The sequence below is a fragment of the Anomalospiza imberbis genome, chromosome 4 (genome assembly GCF_031753505.1).
Source record: "Anomalospiza imberbis isolate Cuckoo-Finch-1a 21T00152 chromosome 4, ASM3175350v1, whole genome shotgun sequence".
NCBI classification, from domain to species: domain Eukaryota; kingdom Metazoa; phylum Chordata; class Aves; order Passeriformes; family Viduidae; genus Anomalospiza; species Anomalospiza imberbis.
Window position 1 is genome coordinate 32,835,440 of NC_089684.1, and position 24,312 is coordinate 32,859,751.

The following is a 24,312-nucleotide window of genomic DNA, read 5'->3' on the forward strand; positions in this document are numbered from 1 at the left end:
AGTTACTAAGGAAGACTTCATCTATTAAGAAACACACAATATTCAGTGATATTCTAGGAGCTACTTGGTTACTCTCATTTGTCATCAGCATTGATAAATGTATGTAGAAATAAAATCTCTAAAACCATACAATATTGTAATGAAAGGAATGCATTGTTATAAAGACATTTGTGGTGGATTTTTACTACTGCAATACATTTAATCCTATCAGCATTAGCTTTGGGGGGTTCCTACAACATGATACATGCAAAGTAAGTTTGTGACAAGAGACAAGACATGGGGAATTCAGACTTCATAAAAATCATTATGAGTTACTGTGTTCTAGTTGCATTAGTGTGCCAAAACCATCCAAATTAGAAACCTGATGTATCAGCAGAAAAATAATCTTTAAGAATTTTTTAAGTTAGTTTGAATTTCTGTTTGTGGTTTTAGTTTGTCTGGCAGAAGTGAAAGAGCTGACAAATTAAATTTACAAAGCAATTTAATCCTCTGCTCCTCAGATCCCATTATTCTTTCTCCAAAGGGGATAAAAACTTGTGTTTCTTTCTCATTTGCACTCTGTCACTCTTGGTGAGGATCTCATAATCCATGAACAGAATCAGAAGCAACAGCACATTCTCTTCACCAAAGAGAAATTTGGAAAAAAAAAAAAAGTCTTTGCAACACAGACTGAGGGAAAAAAAATGAACCAAATCAAGTAACAATCTATATCATAATCAATAAAACAATTTGAAGCACTAAAGCTTTTTTAAACAAAACTGGCTTAGAGCTATTTTAAGTCAGTAACAGGTCCCACTGTAAGTACTTTATTTTGTCATTCTATCATCTCCAACCAGGAGGGTTTTTTTATTTTAATAAACTAAGGGGGGCAAATATGAGGACAAATATGAGGTAATGAACAGGAATTCACCTGATTTGTATGCAAAGGAAATTAAAGGAGTTATTTGCTGCCCAAAGTCAATTAAAAAAAAATCACAATGCATGAGGAATAGATATCCATAGTTTTGCTTAGTCTGTCTAAAAAAGTAACAGAACAGATTAACACTTGAACAAGAACATGCTTTCAAAGCTGTCCACAGAATAATCAGTTTCTTGAAAGTCCCTATTTCCCTCTTCACTTTTAAGAGGTGCTGAAATACACAAAGACATATTCAACGTGGGCTGGGAAGCTGTGTTCATTGAGAAAACTGACCAAAACAAAGCAGATCAGCTTGTATGTTTCCAGGAGTAGAATTTCCAAAGACAACAAAACAAGACTAGTAGAGTTTTGATGCTAGAATTGAGCTCACTAAGCACTTTGTTACACTGCTGGACAGAGAAAATGCCAGAGGTGGCTCTCCAAAATCCAACACTGCTGAAGTGAACAACGTATTTGCTCAAGTAATCAGAGCTACAGAGGCTTACACTTCTGTAGTAAGCAGCAGATCAATTACTGTGCACTTTAGATTTTTGACCTCGTGAGTCTTTCACATATGGAATGTGACCATCTCCTAAAGATGAGAAACATCAAGACAGCACTTCGGTCTTCTCTTGATAACCGCCTTACGCTACAGCAAGTTGGAAGGGCATAACTAAGAGCAACATATTTTCTCAAGAAATTCAAATTAGGGCACCTAGCATCGCTGAATAATCCCTTCACATTTGATAGTGGTTATGCCATAAAGAATAAACATGCTAAGCCACCTTTCCATCCAGACTGGCCCAGCCCTCCTTGCACTCTGCTCTAAAGATGCCTCAAATTAGTGACCAAATAAAACCCCAGATAGCACAGGTCCTCTTTCCAAATCATGAGTAACAGGCTAGCAGATCTCTGCTCCCATCCCTAGTGACTGCAGCTGTGAGTCACCACACAGAACAAAACCAAACAGGAGGGGATACAGGGCTTAACCCCATCAGGCAACAGCAGATCAGGGCATGATTGTCATCTCCCCCCTCCCCCTCCCCCTCCCCCCCCAAAGCACTGGGAAACAAACTATCAGAAAAGCCAGAGCTAAGAGTCACCTTTTCAGATAAAAGTTACAGATTAAGTTACAGATTTTTTGTACACCCACACAGAGAAACCAAGTACACCACTGCTAACCAATACTTGACACACCTTAAATTCTGGTCAGCATGATTTCAGAGGTATTGACAAAATGGTCACAGGTAACAAATAAACAGAGGCAGAACTCTGTGACAGATGAATGAGCATCGCTTTGAACGGAGATTTCATATCCCTCATATCCTAAAAAGCTACATCAAAAAATCAGCTTCACAGTTTTTATTAAAAAACAAAAAACAACTAGAAAATAATGGCTTTCTGTAATAAAAATTATCAGTCTGTTGGCTGTTTTGATTTTTTCACGCATTTCCAAAATACCTGATTGGCCAGCTAGCTGATGTTTCCCTAGGACTCAGCGAAATCATGGGGCCTACTGTTTTTGCTACTGCTCCAAAATTCGGATTTTGTTCTCACATATTCAGGCAAAATGTCCTTACTACCAAACTGTTGGCTGTGTCATGACACCCACCAGCTGATAAAACAACACGGGACATGAGCATGATCTTTAGCCTCCCACACGTAGACAGGTGTGCTGAAATGGTTGAGGAATCTTCTCAGAGAGGTCAGGGTTGCTGTTTCACTTGTAGATAAAGCAAGAACAGTTTCAAAAGTTTCCAATGCCAGAAACTCTCCCCATCTATCTGGGAAACGAAGATCCAGGAAAACGCAGTCCACAGGTTAAATTCTCCAGACCTCTTAATCTAAAATCAAGGGTACTCTAAATCACGCTGAAGTTTTTGCTCCTCTTTTGTCCAAAATGGAGCAGAACAGGAATCACAGGAATCAAGGAGCTTATATATTTTTAATTATTTTGCTGAACATTTTTCTACTGCTGCCATAAAATACACCTCCAGCACACTACTCAAAAGACCACACTAGAAACCAAGTAAAATTTAACACGTTCATGAACAATTTCCCCTTACACAAGTGTCCTAAATTCTAAATTATTCACCCGAATTTCCTTTTGAACCTCATGTCCATATATGTGAGCACTGGGTTTGGTCTAGGACATTGTCAAGTGGACTCCAAGTAACTTTAATCACTTCCTCATACTTGAAGCATCCATGAAACCTCTGATCTGCACTTTATTTTTATCACTACGGCCATTCCCCTGTATTGAGACTTTCATCCAAACAATCTAGGGCACTACACTGTTAATGCAAAAACATCCCAAAACAAATACTCATCATAACCCAAAAAGACAACACCGAAAAACATGAAACAGAGACTGCCGAAAAATACTTAGTGACCACTGAAACTTGCATGTAGCAAAGAATACCAAAAACTGAAATGCAAACAGCATAAAAGTCCAGTATGAGTTCTGCCTCAACTTTCCTTGCTACTGAGCTTTATATTATTAAATGCTCTCACTTCCTGGTTTGTCAGAAACCACTTTGTTTTAGAGTTGCTCACTCAAAGGAAGAAGGAGGGACAATAACTGTTTTTAGAGATGCTTTAAGACCTCTGGTAATAGCAGAATATCTTTGGAAACTTGAGAGTTTTTCTCCTAATATTTCATCTCCTGCATCAAGGAAACATTACTTACCAGTCTAATTGCTTTAAATTGCCTAAATTGGCCCAAAAAGTTCAGTGGTATATATTAAATTTGTAGCTTCAACAAGGAAAAGTCATATCCTCAATGTTTAGTGAGATCTGTTATGAAATACTAGATACAGCCACATAGCATTCAAAAAACAGCAGCTGAGTCCCTAATTCATTAATTTAAAAAAGGACACTGAAGCCATATTCTACTCTTCCCAAAAAGCAGACAGTGTAAAACATGTTTGAATGAGCTACTCCCTGACACCCTCACCCCCTGCACATGGAACAAGAAAGTTCTACCTACTTCCAAAGCCAACAGGAAGCAAGAAGGGATGTAAACATCTTTGAAAAACTGCTTTGACTTAAAACAGTGTGTGTGTTTTGATAACAGTTTGAGTTACTAAATTAACGTTTAACTTTCTTGTTGAGTACACCTGTTAAATGTTTAAACATAACAATACACTTCTCATTCTAAATAAAGCAACAATTTCTCTGAGGAAAACAAAGGAAGAGGATGCTTACAGCTAATTAAAGTATAAGTGTGTCTATAAAGAGACTCATATGCTTTTTTTCCAGCCTCTGTGGTAAGTAAAAAGAACATGGTCGAAATCCAGCATGGTGAAAGTGTAAACATGTACAAAAATATTAACAGAAAAATAGTATCAAAAACCCTACAGATTCTTCTGCACACTCATGCTGTTTTTTCCCCTCATTCAGGCAATCAACTTACCAGGTTAAACACAGTGTCGACTATGTCTCTGTTGGACACTTCACCAACTTCCACCAGTCCTGTCAGCACAGCAAATTTCATCTTGATGCCTCGGATAGGGACTCCCGGATTCAAAGGCTGCAGCACACTTCCCCCTTCAGCACCATTTCCTCCTTTTCCCGCTCCTCCTCCTCCTCCATCATCACCTGTTGGCTGACCAACTTGTTTGCCTTCACTCGCCATGGCCAGTTCACCGCAGGCTGCGGCTTCCAGCGCCAGCTCCACACACCCGCCGCTCTGGGAAGACCTTGTCAGCCGGGAAGGTGAGCGGCGGTCCTCTGTTTCCTTCCCCTGGGCTCCGGTTCCCGGAGAAAGCGGCGTCCGGCGGGGGAGGGCGTCAGGCGGGCGGGAAGGACCCGGAATCGCGGCTCTTTCCTCGGCAGGAGGCTTCTGTCACAGCGCTGCCCTCGGGCAGGTACTCGCAGCCCTGAAGGGCAACCGGAGGTGTGTTTCAGCCCGCGCTCCGTCAGGCGCTGCCCACAGCCCGCACGTCCCGGCCCATGCCCCGCTCCCGGCGGGAGCCGCCCTGGGAGCGCTCACGCCTCTCCCCGCGGAAGTGCTCCCGGACCTGCCGTGCTCCGAGCCCCCACCTCAAGGGTTTAATCTGCTTTTTCTCCTTACTTCTTTTCTTTTTACCTAGAGAGAACAATGTCCTCCTTCCCGCCCGGCTGCTGCCCGCCGCGGCCCCGGCTCCGCTGAGGCACGGCCACGGGCAGGTGCAGCGCCCCGCCAAGTTCGCACTCACCGCGGGCTGCGGAGGGGGCGCGGGCTGCCCGACGCGCGGCTCCGGGGCCGGGAGGCGGCTGCACTGCCCGGCTGCGCTGGCCGCCACTCCGCCCGCCCAAAGGCGCCTCAAGTTCCAGCTGCCGCTGCTGCTGCTGCCGCTGCTGCCGCTGCCACCACCGCCTCACAGCGCGGTCCCAGTCAGCCCCATCTCCTTCCTGCTGGCGCTGCCGGTCGCTGCCGCCATGACAGCGCGGAGCCCCCGGAGCGCCTGCGCGGGCCGGGCGCGGGCGGGGCCGCGGTGCGAGGCGGGAGCCGCGGGCTGCGCACGCCCAGGTGAGCGCAGGTGAGCGCAGGTGAGCGGGAGCCGCGCCCTCCCTCTCATCCCCCTCATCCCCAGAGACGTTGCTCACCTGTGGGGATGCAGCGCCCGCGTGGGCCCGGACAGTCTGGAGGCTGTGCGCAATAATTTGTCCCAGACTATTGCGGTGTTCACAGAATTGGTAGGGAAAGGGCCTCTGGAGATCATCTGATCCATTCCCCCCGCCAAGACAGGGTCACCTGGAGCAGGTGGCATGTCCAAGACGGTCTGAAATGTCTCCAGAGAGGGAGAGTCCTCCCTGGGCAATCTGTTCCAGTGCTCTATCACCCTCAATATAAAGTTCTTTCTCATGCTGAGGTGGAACTTCTAGTGTTTTAGCTTATGGCCATTACTCCTGTTCCTGTTGCTGGGCAGTTCTGAAAAGAGTCTGGCACCATCCTCTGGGCAGCCACCTTTGTGATATTTATGTGCATTAATGAGATTCCCCTAAGGTCTTTTCCAGACTGAAGAGACCCCAGCTACCACAGTCTCTCCATAAGAGAGATGCTCCAGACCCCATCATCTTTGTGTCCCTTTGCTGGACACCCTCCTAGTAGCTTCTTGTCTGTCTTGTCCTAAGGAGCCCAGAACCAGACATAGTCCTTCAGACGTGGCGTCACTAGGGTAGAGTTCTGTAGCTGTTCAACAACTGAAGTCTGCCCTTCCTGAAGCAATTTTCTTTTGGGAGGGGTGGTTTTGGAGAAGGGGTTTTTTGGGGTTTTTTTTAAGGATCAAAGAAACCCAATGCGAACAGCGGGCCCCCAGCTGGGTGCTCCACGTTTGCAGACAGCCCTGGAGGAAAACTGCAGCTCTTTGGGAGAAGAGTTTGTTTGGATGGTCCAGCTCCAGCTCCTGCCACTGCCAGAATGATCCCAGGGAGTCAGGTCAGTCACTTCTACTGCCCAAACCTCCATCATGGGCAGGCGCGCTGTTATTCTTCCTCCTCCTCCACCTGCTGCTCCCTGGAGAGCGCAAGGAGCGTGAATGTGGGTCATGAGATGTGACGAGCTGAGGAAAAAAGGCAGCAGGATGAGGGAAGGAAAACTCACTCTCTTCCTTCAGGTGAAAAACTGAAGGCACCTGTGAAGGTAGTGCCAGTTGTTTCTATTTCTCAGAGCTGCTGTCACAGCCGCTCCTCAGCCCCAAAAAAGTCTCCCCAAAGGGGTGGCAGTGCCTAAAGCCGGTTCCCCAAAGCCCCCGCCGAGCCGCGGGGTGGGTGGTGGAACCTCCACGTACAACTGGGGTAAAGGATGAGAACTGCTGCCCTTTTTGTGCATTCTCCTAGGGTGACATGAGCTACAAATAGGCATCAATCCTAACCTGTCTCATTTGTTTGACCTTTTACTTGAATTTATTTGATATGAATCTGAGTATCTGTTAATAAGGAAATGGGAGAGTCTGCTCCTCTGAACTCTTCTTTCAAGGAATCTTTAACTGTGCATTTTTAAGGAGACTGCCTGTGTTAATAAGGCTTAGACACACTCCTAAAGGCTGTAGGCTATTGTACCAGCTGTTTAACACACAGACAAGGGTTTGTGGTTTATTAACAAAGTATCACAGCCAACACAACAGCATCAAAGATTTCCAAAGGAAGGATCATCTTAGGAATGTGAACATAACCTGCACACACACAGATATAGAAAACAAATATAAGCATATGTACCTTTTAACCCTTCACATCCTCTCTGATATAAAAAGCTGTCATTTATGTAACTCTATGGAGGGGAAGGGAATGAATCTTTAAACTGGTAAAAATTTCTGTGTTTTGAGACCTAGCATTAAAGAATTTCCAAGGACAACAACTGGCATTTGTATGGTAAATAACACTTCTCCTTACACTTGATACTGCACCATGTTTGGGATGGAACAGTTTGGATGTACCCCTCCCTGACTGTGTTTACACAGACAAAAAAAGGTAGAAGCACACTCAAACCACAGTTATTCTGGAAAATGCTTTTCTGAAGTGATCTGCAGTGTTCTTTACGAGCTTACCAAATGTGATTGCAATTATTTAATATTAATTATTATACTAACTGTATTATTACTATTGATATTACTATCAACATCATATAGAATTTTAACTTGCCTGTGGCCTGATTTGAGAATGCCATACTTAGTATGTGTAGGTATCAAATTTCCCACGGTTTTGGGGCATGTCTTGAATACGAGGCACTCAAGACAAGACACATTGCATTATGCCTGTTCCATTCTCTTCCTACGTAATTTTCTCACATCATTACTTTTATCTATAGAGTGCATGTCAAGACTAGAACATTTCATAGCTGCTCTCCTGTTTGAATTTCCAAGTGCTAAGAAAAGACTAAGCTCCTTTCTTTGCTTTCTTTTCTCATTTTCTTGGTTACCTACATACATATACATTATTAGGGAGAGATGGTAATCTTTAATTTGAGCAGCTGCAGTTTCTTCCTCAGAATGAGAAATGTTTAGAATGTAATGTTGACACAGTCTCTGTGAAGCTACAGTGGTGTTGTGAGGCTACACACACACTGTGGTATCTTGAAATTTTAATCTTAGTGTTTGCTGCTGCCAGCATTTCCCATGCATGTTTTGGATTCCTTACATCTACTGCTTGATCTTCCCTGTCTTTCTGAGTCACCTGTAGTTTGCTGAAGTATTACCTTCCCTCTTTTAAGGAACATACAATTTTTATTTGAGCCTTTAAGCTGGCTAAGTACACAAACACATCAGTTTTATCTGCCTGCTTTAAAGTATTCTCTCTCTCCATGGTCAGCCTTTAAGGTTTCCATCAGGCTATTTGCCACTAGGCAAAAGCAGAAATGAAATAATATTTGGAATTTTTTGCATACCCAGTGACTTGGAGTACGTGTTCTCTTTGTGGCCTCTCTTGTTACCCAAAGAGAATGTAACATTTATTGTTAATATTTTTTCTGCTTTCTTCTTTAACATCTCACTAGAAAGAAAATACTTAAATACAATAATTGAAAAAATCTAACTTAATGGATTTCAGATGTTTTCATCTAAACTGCCCACTCCAATAGCCAGCAAATCCAGCTTTCCAGGGAAAGCAGCATTGTCACGCTGAATTCTATGAGATCTTCCTGTATTTCCTTGCAGATAAATAAACACTCCCTGACTGGCCTTGATTGTTAAAGGCAGTGGGGTATGTGCATTAGTCAAAGCCAGTAAAGTTCAGAAGACTGCCAGTTCAGATTTCCATAGACAATTGTTTAAAAATGATTTTTCAACCAGGTAAAATCAGTGTTAAATTCTTCAGCTGACCTGTTGATCTTAGTTTGGGCTGGGTTTATATTCAAGCCACCATGCCAAAAGCCCATCACCAAAGATCTGGAGAAACAGACTAGATTGGATTAAATAAAATTATTTAAAAGATAGCTGAGAGTTGAAAGTAAACCCTGTCATTCTGAGCTTCCCAAGTGTGGTTACAAGCCCAGTGCTGGTTCTGCCTTCCGCAAGCAAACTGGAAGTGTTGCACTAAGGGAATAAAAAATGACAGAAGTTTTCATTAAACCTTACACCCCAAAAGAAAAATCAGAAAGGGTAGATTTAAAATGAACTTAAACCCCATCTTGGGAATGAACTCCACAAGATCTTATGGAAAGTACTAGCAAACACTCTAAGCCCCATTTTAAGAAAAAAATCTACTTTCTCTTTAAATAACCTTTAAAGTATTACTGTGGGTGCTGATTTAGAAGCTTTATTCAAATCTCCTGAACCCTCTATTTATCACTGGTCAGACCCCTTTGGGGATACTGTGTCCAGTTCTGGGCTCCTCAGTACAAAGGCACATGGACACACTGGAACAGGTCCTGGAGTAGTCCCAGAGATGGTGAAGAGACTCAAGCATCTGGTATAGGAGGAGAGGCTGAGGGAGCTGGGGGAGAGAAGCCCTGGGGGTCTTTTCAATGTGCATTAATAGCTGGTGGAGAAGTAAAGTACAGCAGCTGAGAAACAGATCCATTGCTAGCTCCATTGCAGCTGTTGTAAGAGTAATTTTTGGCAGCTGGAGTCATTGCCCTTTAAATTGCTGCAGATAAATCTGAGCAGCGCTCAGGGACCCGAACTTTTAAGTAAAAGCTCCCATTTAGTTCATATAGGATAAGAAAGCAAGGGTCTGCAATAACGCATAACTTTCTTCTGCTTTCACAGTGCAACTAAGTTGAGGTTCAGTTTTGTCAGGGTCTGGGGGGGCTTCATGACACCTAGCAATGTCAGAAAAAGTTTTAAACTAAGTATATTTTAGCAACTAAATACTCTGCCTTTTAAGGAAATGAGGGAAGAGAAGTAATACATAATTTTATAACTTCTTATGACCAGATGCTTCTTAATCTTGAGCAATGCATGAGAAGAAATGGCCTCAGGTTGTGCCAGGGAGGTATAGATTGGACATTAGGATCAAACGGTTATCCAGGATGGGGGCAGGCTGCCCAGGGAAGTGGTGGAGTCACCATCCCTGGATGTATTAAAAGATGTGTGAATGTGGCACATGGGGGCATGGTTTAGGGGTGAGATTGGCAGTGTTGGGTTGATGGTTGGACTCCACGATTTAAGAGTGATTTTTCCAACCTAAATGATTCTATGATTCTGTGATTTAGAGCTTCTTTAAAAATCCTTAATATTTTAATATCCTGGATATTAAAATTCAAATTTAAAAGCTGTTTTTAAATATGGTTTACCTTAAATATGACAGGTCCTCTCAGTTTGTACAGAGAGCATAGTACTTCAAGAGAGCAATGTCATCGCAAAGCAAAGATCAGCATTGTCTAAAGAGGAATCTTGCATTCTTTTTGATTCTTGCTTTCTTTTTGCAGGATGTGTTTGATGGCATTATTTAATTTCTAGATATATTTTGGTGCATTTATATAATGTAGGATTTTATGTTTTTATAATGTACTTTTTAAAATGCATATGGTGACTTTTTTCTCATTTTTCTTTACAAGTGTAATCAGTATAACTTCATTTGTCTGCGTCATGTGTTCGTGATTGGTAGAGTGCTGCTATCAGTGTTCTTAAAAGCACTAAATTAATAAATGAATGTCTTATGAGTCTCAGCTAGGTGGCATTGGAAAATGCATTTCCATTCTCTAAGGAATTTATGCAGGCACTGAGCTAAAGAAGCTGCTTTACCTAATTTCTTTCGTTCTCTTAACCTAGAAGGAGTCTTCAAAATGTCATTGTAATTCCTTACACTATGCAGGTTATATCAGGAAATATCTCATGAAATTTTACCACAGCAAATTCTGAATAAATTTATGGAACACCTCATTATGCACTACTCTTAATGAGCAGTCTTTACTTTTCCTTTGATTCTGCACCCTTATTTTGTTAGCCCTTTTTCTCCACTCACACATACGTTCTAAAAGATGTGATTGTTGTTGTTGTTGTAGTCCTCTTCAGAATCCAAATTCTGGCAGCACTGAAAGACATGGCCTTAAAGGCTGGCCATGGAGAGAGAGAATACTTTAAAGCAGGCAGATAAAACTGACATGTTTGTGTACTTAGCCAGCTTAAAGGCTGTGTTTTCTGCTTTGGTAGTAAACCCTACATTGGTTTTGGGCAAAACAAAGGTGCCTGACACGAGCAAACAGAAAACACTACAAATCATGTTTCGTCACTTGGGCCCTGTTCACTGAAAGCCAAGTTTAAATTCATGAGGTCAGTTATCTGTGCACTTGCAGGGTTTGCTTCAAGGAGGTGTCTTTGCAGGTGCTTACCTGCCTTGCTGTGCTGCACCCAAAGGATTCTGTGAGCCTGTGGAAGCAGGTTCTCCCAACCCTTCCCTCATCACATTCAGCTTGCACTGCAGTTGTTTTTAATGTACTGTTCAAATTCTCCAGCCAAGCCTGGCCCAAAAGAAGCATCATATCCAGAAATAACTCCATATTAGAATTTTGAGAGGGATTATAAGAGGTTTTCTGCATAGAACTGTAGTATGATCTCAGCGGATGTTTTGAAATCCCCAACAAATTGCTTCTCACAGAGGCTGGATTAAGATCTGTGGAGTAAATGCAGTTACAAGCCTGTGCTACATCACAGCAAGGAATGAGTAACAAAAACTTGAATTATTACTAATATTATTATAAAAACAGGGTCACAGTTGATAGACATGGTGATGCTTCAGTCTTTGTACTTTGCACTTTTTCAGTGCTTTCAGTTCTATTGTACAGTTTGAACTACAAAGGTTAGAGATGCTCCTGTAATGGACACAGGAGCCATATAATGTCCCTCTGGCATTTAGTACTTCTCTAGATCACAACACTGAAGCAAAAACAGAAGAGAACAGAGTGAGGATTTGGGCAAAGCCATTGTTTCCCACATAGCATCTGGTGGCTACACAAAAAGGAAAATAAATAAGGGGGAGGTCATGTCTCCAAAAATTTGTGCCATATTTGGTTTTCTTTTTTTTTATAGATTTTGTACATTTGGATGCTGTATTAATTTTGGCTCACCTGAAACCTTTCTATTATAGCTATTAATTCCTTATATTTTTCTGTCACACATAAATTTTTGCTACCTCATTTTCTTTTCAATATAGCTCCTCCTGAATTGATGCTTTTCTAGGATTCATAGGGAGGAGGCTCTGTGGGAGGGAGGAAATTTAATAGGGCTTTATGTAGGAGGATGAGCAGGTCAAGGAAGAGAAGGTGATCTTCTTGTTTTAGAAGGAAGGAGAAGGACAATATCAAAATAATGAAGTGAATTAAACAGAGGATGGAACAGCAGAAAGTGAAATGAATGGGGTCTTAAGAGCCTGTTTTAGAGAACCAGGAATCAATGGCAAGGAAATGCCCAGTGAGACAGTCCATACAGAGCAGTAATGAATCTGTTCCTGCTTTAGGAACAGAATGGAAACAGGAATAAAATATTTAGAAGATTGCAATTTTACCGACCTGCAGTGTCTCTCATTAGATTATTAGAAGTCATGCACCAAGGAACATTCTTTTTCTTATCTATCTGAGGAGTCACAAAGTGATCAAGGATTGTCTGACTGCATTAGCTGTGGTGTTTTGCATATCAAGGCACTCAACCTGGCTACTTTGCAAAGCAGCCAGGTGCTCTATGACAGTAGCATATTGTTAAGCATCAGGTGCTGTGGAAGCCAGTATTTCCTGAAAATAAAAATCTTTTACATAATCCTTTCTGTATTATCCCCACTAGATTTATGAAACTAGATTTAGATTATATGCTATCCCCACTAGATTTATGAAACCAGTGATTTGCCATTGATCTGATTACACCAATTAGCACCAACTGAAAAGAAAAAAAAGTATTTGCACATCAAAATGGGAGATCAGAAGAAAATCTGCAATCTGGTAGCAGGGACCCTATATTAGGATATAGAATTAAGGTGAAATTGGGAGATAGAATTAAGGAATTAATTGAGCAAAGTTGGATATAAACAATCTCCATTGCATCATGTCCATCTTGGTTTGGTAACACTTGACCAGATGGTAATACATTGATAAGAGGTACTCCTGATATTACAGCAATTCATCCGTGGAAGTACCGACAAGGGACACAAAGCTAGTCCCAGCTGTTACCTCGATGAATACTCTGTGTGAAATTCATCTTCTTTATGTTGATAAGAGGTGAATTGCGGGATGAGTCGATGGAGTTGTGTGGTGACTTAAATATGATGTCAAGTGATCACCCTAAATGTTATTAGTAAAAGCAAAACTATTGTTATCTCTGCAGCTGCCCACTTGACTAAGGAATAAACTGATCCATTTCTGTAAATGAGGATTAGACACTGTTGCGGAAACTATTGATTTACATATGGCCAGATAAATGAAATTAAACTTATGATACCTTAATGAACTTTCATTAAAAAGTAGTATCCTAGCACTTGAAAATATTGCAAGAATTTTGATCCAGACTATGATGGCACTTCTAGACATATTATTCTATTTAGAATTATCTTTCATTACTGCTATCTGCTGCAGAGTTTCACAAAGGTACTTCAGTATTGTTTCACTATGGCTCTGGTACTACAATCCTAATAAATGTAAAAAGGCCCAAAGATTCAGAGTCTTTTTTAAAACTTATTGTAGTAGTTCTCATAGATCCTATATTCACAGAGAAAATTTCAAAAGAAAACATTCCTGAGAGACTTTGGATTTCTCACATTCATGCATGGAAGGCTAGAGAGATGTTCAATAGGATTGTTTTTAATCAATAATCTGCATCAGATGAAGAAGCTCTATACTTCAGGTCAGTAAAAAATGCCAAAGGAGGAGAAAAATAGTAGGAGGTTAGCAATGAATGTCATATTTTGTCAATTTTTGGTCTATTTAGGAATGGACTTCTTTTCATATAGGAAAAGAAGAGAGATGGGAGAATGCTGTAGAAATAATTGCATGATTGTGATTATTTAACAGCCAAGTAGGCACTGGGTTTCTTTAGACAGAACTTCCCAAATCATGGTACATGCCAGTGGTGACACACATGCCAAGTGCTGTTCAGGGAAGAGACAAGAACTGCTGCCTCAGGGGCTTTTCAATAATCAGGTGCTGCATATCCTCCCTTTTAGGCCTGCCCAGGGATCCCAGAGCACATGGGCAGAGGCCTCTGTGAAGAACCTGATGAATCCTCCTTCAGTTAGCGCTTTTTGTGTGAGTCACTTCCAGACACGTTGTAAATCTGAGGGAAGATGAACAGCCTAGGTTATCCTATGTCCTACATTTTGATCATTCCAAGTGGCCCGGTAGATATTATTACTTTTTTAAGTATGCCTAATTTTGCATTGTAATAATTTTTAAATTATTCTTAGTTAAGTCTCTTTTTTTAAAATCATGCAATTTTTAATTACTCTGACAAATTCATCACTAATGGGTTCCCTATACATTAAAAAGCTAGCTTTCTTCTGCATGTTTCCATTTCTTTGTTTTGTTCTTATGAGCTTGCAAATCTGTAAGCACTCTTCTCTTTTTGCAGGCCAGTGGGGGAGGTCAGGGTGTTTATAAAGACCTGGAATTCCAAAAAATTCATTTTGTATTTTAGTTTTGATTACTACCACTTAAATGTAATGACAACATCCATCCAGTTAAAAGTCCAGCTTCATTGGAAATTGGTTTTTTTTTTCAGTGAAACACTGCTAATCAAAAATGTATGAGCGATGCTTTCATAAGTAAAACAAAAAAAAAGGTAAAATAGTTTCATAAAATAAAATAAAAAATGGAGAGTGAACAACTTTCTGTTCTAACATGGCCATCTGTCATGTATAACGACATCACCCCATTAACCTGTCTAATCAACTTCATTCTTTTTTCAAAGTTGGTTAGGTAAGTTTATGAGGAGACATAGATGTTCTTTTGATTAAATCTGTTGTAAAATGGCGTCCCTGGTGTTCTGCTTTTTGTGCATTTACACATATAAAGGTAATTACTAGTACATATCACTACTGTAAATTCCATGCTTGTCATATTACAGTACATGACATTTTTATTTCCTCCTGGTGAAAATGAAATCTGATCTTTTCTGTTCAAATAATAATGACCAATTAGAATTTGTTATTATTAATGTTTACCCAAAAGTAGTCCAAGTCATGGGATGGTTTCCTCCAAGGCAACTGAATTTATAATGTGGAAAAAAGGGGGTTGACATGTTGCTATACCACCTTCAGCCATTCCCTCTCAAGCGTGGTTATTCCTTCAGCAAACAGGGAGATCCTTATGGAAAACCCACAATGTAAGGAAGAATATTACCGAGTTCAAGTTTAGAAATGAAAACCCTGAGATTACCTCAGCTGGTCAGAGCCTGGTGCTAACAATGCCAGGGTTTTGGGTTTGATCCCTGTATGAGACATTCACTTAAGTGTTGGACTCCGTGACCCTTGTGGGAACCTTCTAACTCAGAATATTTTGTGAAATCATGCCTTTCTTTCTGTGAAACCATTCTCCTTGCAGAAATTTCAGAAGTCTGTGTCTGATCTTTCCTCCCTGGCATTTTACTTTTATCACAGGAAGCAGAGCTCATCTGTCCTGCAGCAGTCAAAGGCAGCTGAGTTGCACCAGTCCTGGTGCCATGTGGTTAAGTTACCTATGCCAGGAATGCTTCAGTGCCCTTGGGTGCCACCAGCAACTGGGGAAATGATTGGAAACTGACCCTCAGAAGAACTGCTCAAGAATGAATTCAAACTGCACTGTGCCTGAGTATCACAATAGGAAGGTTTCTCTAGAATGCGGTCGAAATTTATGGAGATAACTCAAATACCGAGTACGTTTTAAATGGTTAACTGGTCACTTAGGGAAGCCCCAAATAGGTTGTGTTTGACAAAATGCCAGTTTTTTTCACTGCAAATTTCAACATTTGGATTATTTTTTAAATTACCTACTTATTGTGTTTAAAATAAAAGACACATTCTCAAATCCTGAGATGGGTAGATTTACTCAGATTTACATAGATTTTTCTAAAAAATCCTTCAATGGTGATGGAAAGCACCCTTATTTTTAGAGGGGTTTGACTCTGAGAATGAAAACTTGTTATATTTGAAATCTTCCCTCTAGAAAATTTCCTCTCTAGAAGTAACCTGAGAGATGGACAACACACTAACCCACAATGAACAGAGGAGGAAAACCAGCCCTATATTCTATGGAGAGAGAGAGGGGGATAAAAAAGAGCAAGCACTTGGAATTATGTTGGGGCATATCATAGGACAGAAAGCAGGTGATAACTTTGGAAGATGGAAGCAGATCTGCTCTACTCTCACTGAAATTCAGTGGAGGAAGCTGGCTGGGGACTGTTATGACTCAAGGAATGGCCAGCACATCTCTTGACATATCTCAGGGCATAAGAAATTCAAAGGCAGCCTAAAAATATTCAGACATAAATTAAATACCCATAGCCTTGTGTCTAGCATAGAGACAGAAGAATGGAGAATCTGACTGGCCACTTTTTCCTCTTTCCCAGGTCATAAGCACCCATGTCACAATCACAGACATAATGTGGCAGCTGTTTCATCACCTTTTTCTCTCTCTGAAGGAAACTGTCACTTGAAAAAACAAGGGTAGGCTTATGTCACCTTTATGGTCTGAAAACAGCAGGATGTGATACTATGCAGCAGCTATTTTAAAAACTTTTTAAATTGTGCTGTTTTGAATGATTTGTGCTTTACTAGCTGTTCCCTTAGTACTTTTTTTTTCTCAAAAGTGAAGAGAGGTAGTAGTATCAGAAACAGAGAGTAGAAGTAGTAGTGGCAGACTAAAAACTGAACTTCTGCTTGTTCTGGGAGTCAACAGACAGGATGTCATGACAAGTTGTGGATGTCCCATCCCTGGAAGTCTTCAAAACCAGGCTGGATGGGGATTTGAGCAACCTGGTTTAGTGGGAGCTGTCCCTGCACATGGCAGACAGGTTGGAATGAGATGATCCTTGAAGGCCTTCCCAACCCAAATCACTCTGTGATTCTGTGATTCATGGCAGGGTGCTCTGAAAGGCAAAGGGCCATAGAGACTGGTCAGTCTTGGATGCCAGCCTCTTGAAAGCACAGGGACCATCCACCCAGAACTGCAGGAAAATGGGTGTGCACAGCAGGCAGCCAGACTGGTTGAACAGGAAACTCCTAAATCAGTTCAAATGTGACAAGGAAGTGTGTGGGCCTGGAAGTGGGGATAGGCTGAATAGTAGAAACAGAAGTTTTGTGGCTCTGCAGGGATGGAGTTGGGTGTTGCTGCTGCACGTTACCAGACAGGTGTCAAATCCACAACCACGGAAATTTAAAAAAAACTTGAATGCATAAAACCCTGAGCAACCTGACTGAACTTTCCCACCTAAATTACTAATGATTCTATGTGCTGTACAGAAATCAGAGTTGAACAGGCCAGCCTAGACCACTTTCCTCAGGGCACTGTCTATCTGAGTTTTTACTCTACAAAAAGGCTGCTTGCCATTTTAACTTAGTCATATGAAATGAACCTAACTTAAACTTAATCCTTACTGTTTAGTTTCTGGCAGTCTTTCTTTTCCATTTGTGTGACTTGTATGTACCAGTATATGCATTTCTTTCTTGAAGGGGATGTCAGTTTTCAAATCAGGATCTGCATTGTTATGAGGATTTAAAGATGGAATCAATTAACATCCTGATTAAATATAGGGTAGAATTAGTTTTTCCTAAAGAAATACAGGCTGAAGTCTACCTTTTTGTTGTTCTTTCTTTGTGCACAGGCAGTTTATAAATGTATGATGTGATATTTTGTAATGAGAGGAACTTCAAATTCTTGTTAAAAATGTCTCATTTTGAATTTTGATAGTTATTAAAAAAAATTTACAAATTTTCTGATAGCCAGTCACATCAGAAGGAAAAAATCCATGTGTTGTTAGCATGGTGAAAAATAATAAAGAATAGCATGATGAGAAATAACAATAGCAAGAGTAGCAGGAATTTTCTACAACAATCAATGCACTTTTTATACAATATTTTCTATAAATGAATGGATCTAAAAATATTTATACTATGGAAGTGAACTAGATGACTTCTTGATGGCACTTCCTGTAAAATATTTCTGTGATTTTTTGTCAGGACATCCCATCATTACAGACATAAGCCCAGGGCTGAGAAGCCTTTCTGCATAAGCTCGTGCATATTGAAATGTGGTGAGGTCTCTTTAGCTGGATCACTGTATTTAGCTGGAAAAGATCCAATAAAGAAAGCCTAAGTGCAAAAACAAATATTTACATGATCTGGTAGTGCAGCTGGACTGACTTGAAGAATCTCTCTTTTTCAATTTAAAATTTGTATCTTAAAAGGATACAGAAATAAAATAGGTGTTACCAGATGTTACCATTATATATTTAATTTAATAAATATAGCAAGTTAGAGTCCTTCTTAAAGAAAGAAGCAAAAACTGAACAAAGGGTTCAGGATTCAGCTGTAAAAAAATACCTCTAAGTATCCACATGTTTTTAAAGACTTGAATTCCAGCACTACAGGAATGTGAAAGTTGCTGAGGACTGCATATAGTATCATTCTAGTGATAAGTCTATTTGCTGCTTTTTGAAAAAGAATTTTCCACTAAAATAATAGGTTCCAGATTTCCTACATCCCTTGCTTTCCTCAAATATTTTGAAGTCTCCCATCATCTTAATATAAGCTGTGAAAGGGATGATTTGGCCCTGGGACCACATATGCAGCAGTTCCTATGACACTTCAGGCATCTGATAGTCTGAAAACCACAAATTGAAAACTCTTATGTGAGCAAATAATCATGTTCTCCACTTACTAAATTAATTTAATGGGCCACATTGTAAAATTACTTTGCAAGCCATTCCTGATCCTTGAGATGAAACATGCTACTCTTCAATTAATGCTGTACAGTGAAATACTTATTCCTTGAAAGGGAAAAAAAAATCACAGAACTATCTTAATTTAGCTGTGGTACCTGATCTTTCATATTTTTAATATATGGACCCAGTAAAAGTGGTGATTGAGTAAATAGACATTCAGGCCTATGCCTTTCAGACAAAAACTTTCAAAATCTCATTTTCTTAATTTGATGTGGGTGCTGGATAAAATGCATGAGGAGAGTCAGATTTTTTTGCCAACTACAGCATAGTGGAAATCTTCTTGCATAATGAAGTGTTAACTAAGTCATGCTTTTGGAGAATGATTTAAAGTGTGATTCCAGCACCAAGAGACTGTGTAAAAAGCAGGGCTCCATGGTGTCTCAGTAATTTCAGCATAGGATGTGCTGAGTTTGCAAGGAAAAAAGGTGGGAATGTTTGGTTTGGGATTTTTTCCCCTTCCTAATTTCCAGCTGCCCAAACTCCTTCTCTGAAATTTTTACATCTCATGCATGATTAAGTGGAATAAATTATCATCAGACTAAGTTGCATGATTGACTATAGCTCAGTTGGTAGGAGAGAAGGGGAGATTTTCAGCCGCACCATAGGCAAATTTGGTGGGCAATAACTTATAAAGAAAATTCTTAACTACCTCACTAGGGCTTTTTTACAAAATAATATAGGAGAATCAGAGCTTTCAGAATAGCATAATAATGAGCTAAAACAAGCTTGTATAAAAAGATGAATGCTATCCCAGTTACAGGAAAACTCACTAGCAATTTTATGGATAAATTCCAGATTGTTCTAACACCAGGAAAAAAAGCCAGGGAATTGAGAAGCAGACAGGTAAATAAAATTTTGATAATCAATCCTTTGCTTAGGATAGAAAGCAGGAAAAAGAAGAAAGAATACACAAAAATGCCCTAAAGCAGGTAAATGTGAACAGTCAACTGAAGCATAACCTAAAAGAGCAGAGGATTATGGACCACAGGCACTCTACACTGTTTAATTTGCAGAAGTGAAAAATTGAGAGGCAGCTTATAACATCTGGCCTCTATTCCCTACAGAGGTCACAATTAATTGTACTTACACTAAGAGACCATTATTTTGTCTAAACAGCATTCTGTTCTTTCAACCAGGGAACTCTTAGGACTCTGGCTCTACCTGTGCCCTCCAAAGCAGCAACAGAAGGAAATGAATAGAGGTTCTAGGGGAGAGGGCAGGAGTGGCCACTCCCAGGGAAGGGAGTAATACGAGAGATGAGAGGGGCTGGAAATTCACTGTGCTCCCTCTTATTACAAATGCTGGGAAGTGATCCATGCTGGCAGTAGTTTTTTCTTCATAATTTATGTGCTATGCCATAGGGTTTTGCTACAGTGGGATCCAAACTATTCCAAGTATTTTTAATTAACGAGGACCCATGAAGGAAGAATTATATATCCATTCAAGAAAATAAGACAGCAGCGAGGTTCTCATATGAGTCAGGGCTCTAAAGAAAATGTTGCTAGTAAGGCATAAGGCTGCCTGCATCTGGACTTACACAGTGCTGTAAATACTTTTGTTGAGTTAAATAATGTAAATTTGAAGTAAAATCAAGAGCAGATAATTAAATAGGCTGTAGAAGTGGTATAGAAAAGCATATCCTCACTAAAAATGAAGACAGTGTGCCAAAGTTGTCAGACCTTGTTTTTTTCTGCCTAAACTACACCTGATCTGTTGACTAATGTTACTCCCAATGAAATTCAGGTTTGACTAATCTAATCCTTAATACCTGCTTGTTGTAGGCAAAAATAAAGTGTTATACATATCAAAAATAAATATTTTTTTCCTAAATTAGAGTATTTTAATATAAACTTAACTGGAGTGAATTTGCCATGGAAGTGGGCCATCAGGATCTGGCTGTGCCAAGGTACAGAGCTGGCTTGGCTTTTTTGCTATGCAAATTATTTCTGTAGATATACCCTGCCTGTAAGGTTTGCTAAACTAGAAGTGCAAAAACAGTTGTAGGAGTTATCTGAGAAGGGGATAGGAGGATTTAAAACAAAGAGCTTGTGTTTGACTTTGCTTATAAGGTAAAATAAAAGGGAAATTTGGAGATAATGTGTATTATGTATACTTTATGACAACTAAAATAAAAGGGAAGATACTTTTTTACATCTGGAAAGAATAATTTTCTTGATTCAGATGCTAAATAAAATGATGATCATTCCTCCCTCAAACATGGAGTATATAAATAAGTTATACAGGAATACTGATTTTGTTGTGTAGTATATTCATAAATATTAGATAAAAAAAGAATGTCAGTTACAGAAAGCAACAAAAGCTGTTGCAGTTTCTTGTGTTTTCCTTTTATTAAAATAAATTAGTAGTCTTGCATGGTTTCTTAAAAATAATTTCTATCGAGAAATTAAACATATTTAAATAAATGGACTGCATAGATTTCCAAAAAAAGAAAGGCCCAACATTAGTGTCAGATTGGTGAAGAAAGTTGCTTGTTTTTATTCTAGATTAAAATACATGTTTTGAATAAAGCACAGTTTATGTTGATTACTTGATAATAGTTTGTATGGTCAATGTATAAAAAAATTGGTTTCTAGAAAAGAGTCTGTTTTGGTAGGAACTGAATGTTTTCACTGATGATTAAAACAAAAAAAAGATACCACAAGATTACATTTCTTAGAAACATTTAAAAATATCTTTGACATGTAGCAATAAGAAAGTGTTATTCAAAGCTTGATCATTTAAAGAGAAGTAATAGAAATCCATTTTGTTCAGACTGGATATCTGAAAGGACAAGACTGAACAAGACTTTCATGCTCTTTTTTTAAAAAAAGAACAACGTAATATCCTGAAATGTTAATTGAGCTGTGCACTCTCAGTTCTCCTTGGCTTTAAAGGTGCCCTACTCTTTGTCTGCAGTGTCTGATAAGGGAAGTGACTTCTCCTTTCTTAAACCTGTGTAAAGATCCTTGGGACTGATTTGATTTTATCTGATTTAGGGAAGCTGAGAACAGGAAAGTTTCTGGCACTTCCATTGTCCTTATCTTGCATTATGATTATTAGCAAAGGGCACTACAGAACCTCTTCCTGTTGAGGAAACTCTTTGCAAAGGGCAGTAATTTTGGGTAGTATAGACAAGATCTCAAAACAGTTATGTAGTTTCATGGAAATGGACAAAGCTAGAGGGGAGGGCAGACTTAGCTTCCTCCATGTTTCCAACGATTTACCAGGAGCTATATAAAACATCCTGGCTTCTGAAGTTGGAAATCATGTTTATTCCTAGGGGGGGTTACAGCTCTTCATAAGGAGACAAACAGTTCTTTTTCCCACAAAGCCTTTCAGCTAGAAATAGAAATTAAATAGACCTTAGCATTTAAAGTAAGAACTTCTTCAGTTATTATCTTTACACATATATTTTAAACCCAGTTCTAGTGTAGACATGTATTTCATAACCAGTTCTGACCATAGGAAATAATTTTGTCTAACATGGTGGATATGAAAACCACATTTCACAGCTTACCTTCACTTCTGTCTCATGCCAGTCAGCAGAAGCCCTCATGGGCCAGTGGACAGGAACACCTCTGCTGCTTACAGCCTCTGGTGAAGCCAGCTTTATTTAGTGAAGTACCAAAGCCTAATGAAGCCCTTTACTCAGCACTGCTGATACCACACCTGGGGAACTGTGAAGGCCCAGATGGCCAAGAAGGCCAGTGACATCCTAGCCTGTATAGGCAAGCATGGCCAGTAGGACCAGGGCAGTAGTGATCATCCCCCTGTACTCAGCACTGCTGAGGCCACACCCCAGATCTGTGCTCAGTTCTGCATCCCTCACTCCAAGAAGGACATTGAGCTGCTGGAGTGAACCCAGAGAAAGGAAATGGAGCTTGGGAAGGATCTACAGCAGATTTCTGATAAGGGAGATAAGGATGTTTAGTCTGGAAGAGTCTCAGGGGAGCCCTTAGTGTTCTCTAAAACTCCCTGAGAGGAGATTGTAGCCAGATAGGGGTTGGTCTCTTCTCCCAAGTAATAAATGACAGAACAAGAGGAAATTGCCTCAAGTTGAGCCGGGGGGGCGGTTGAGATTGGATAATTAGGAAAAACATGTTCGCTGAAAGGGTTATCAAGCTGTGGAACAGGCTGTGTGGGTAAGTGGTGGAGTCACCATTCCTGGAGGCATGCATAAGCCATATAAAACCCATTTGCATTTGCAGTTTAGATGTGGCACTTGGGGACATGGTCTAGTGGTGGACTCGGCAGTGCTGGGTTAGCGGTTAGACTCGATGATCTTTAACCCCTAAAGGTCCTTTCCAAGCTGCAGGACTCCGTGACTCTGTGTGTGAATCCCAGCAGAGGGACCGGCATCAGGCACACCACCAAGGCCGTGTCGCAGTGCCTCTTTTGTGCCACCAGGCGGCGGCAGCCAGGGCGGCGCTGCCTCCCCCGGTCCTCGTGCGTGCGGGCGCTGCTGCGGTGTCGCGCTCCGAGCACCAGGCGGCGCCAGCGAGCGCTCGGCGGGCGGCGCCGGGCGGGAGTGGCACCGGCGCGGCCGCGCCGCGCTCCCGGCCCCGACCGCATCCCGGTGATTCACAGCCTCTGGATCGACCTGCGCTCACCGGATCCTGATGATCCACTGCCTCTGGACTGCCCTGCACTTATCCCACTGGGAGGTCTGCGCTACTGCGGAGAACTGACACGGGGAGCTCGAGCCAGCACCCAGCGCGGGACGTTAAATCACAGCTGACGCTGTTTCGTCGCCCACTCCGGGCAGGAAAAACTCCCAGGACCAAGAGAGGAGGGGAAAGGAATGAAGCGCCTTGAGGCATAGGATTCACGGTGGTCACATGACTCAAGTACACTACAGGTACTTTTGCTGGACATCATTATGGGAAATAAATACAAACGCGTACATCCTGGTCTCTGAGGAGGAAATACGCTGGCTTTTGTCCCACGTTAACAGGCTCCCGATAAAGTTTACTCTGAGGCACTGGGAAGACCCTGCAAGAAAGCACCTTCCAAGGTATTCCATTCCTTCAGCAAGGCAGACCAAGTGTTACAGTGTTGAAGGCAGTTCTTACCTGGCAATTACTGTGAGATACTTAAATCAACTTACTGTTACCATCGTGGTCCCTCTCCCAGTTTAGTAGTTGAAAAATTCCCATTTCTGCTAGAACTTTTTTCTCATACACAGATGGAGACCCTATGCACAGGTTTTGCCATGGCAGAGTTTGCTGAGTGTGGGATAGCCTGGGAACCCAGATACCTGAACTACTCCTGCCTGCAGTTGCCACCCTGTGGGTTTCCTTCAGAGACCAAACTGAAGCAGGGAATTTAAAATGTGTTTTCCAATTATTGGCTCCTGTGACACTGTACAGACAATCCCTATGAGTGCTGCTGGTGGGGGAAACCACAGCCCTGGCCAGACAAATGACACAACAGCAAAGATCTCATCTGTCACCCAAAGGCTGCAGAGTCTCAGCAGGATTTGGCTGGTACTCGTGCTTTGTGCTCTTCTTTTTCATGGAGCTGGCACTCACAGCATCTTTTCAAGGAAAGGGAAATACTTGCTGCTATGAATCAGTGCAGTAGGAATTGCAATGC

At 41.0% G+C, this 24,312-nt stretch overlaps 1 protein-coding gene and 1 long non-coding RNA gene across 2 annotated transcripts in view; both read right to left on the bottom strand.

Annotated features, from left to right (window-relative positions):
- The window catches only part of LRBA (LPS responsive beige-like anchor protein), a 363,194-nt gene extending 358,595 nt beyond the window's left edge, over positions 1-4,599 (bottom strand). The window contains exon 1 of the mRNA XM_068187837.1: positions 4,314-4,599. Coding sequence (XP_068043938.1) covers positions 4,314-4,535 — 222 coding nt within the window. The 5' untranslated portion in view covers positions 4,536-4,599. The remainder of the gene's footprint in view (positions 1-4,313) is intronic.
- Positions 4,600-6,768: 2,169 nt separating this feature from the next.
- LOC137472568 (uncharacterized) lies at positions 6,769-9,105 on the bottom strand. The gene is made up of 2 exons (XR_010998274.1): positions 8,265-9,105; positions 6,769-7,056 (listed from the first exon to the last, which is right to left on the bottom strand). It is a non-coding gene; the product is annotated as an uncharacterized lncRNA (long non-coding RNA).
- Positions 9,106-24,312: the final 15,207 nt, after the last annotated feature.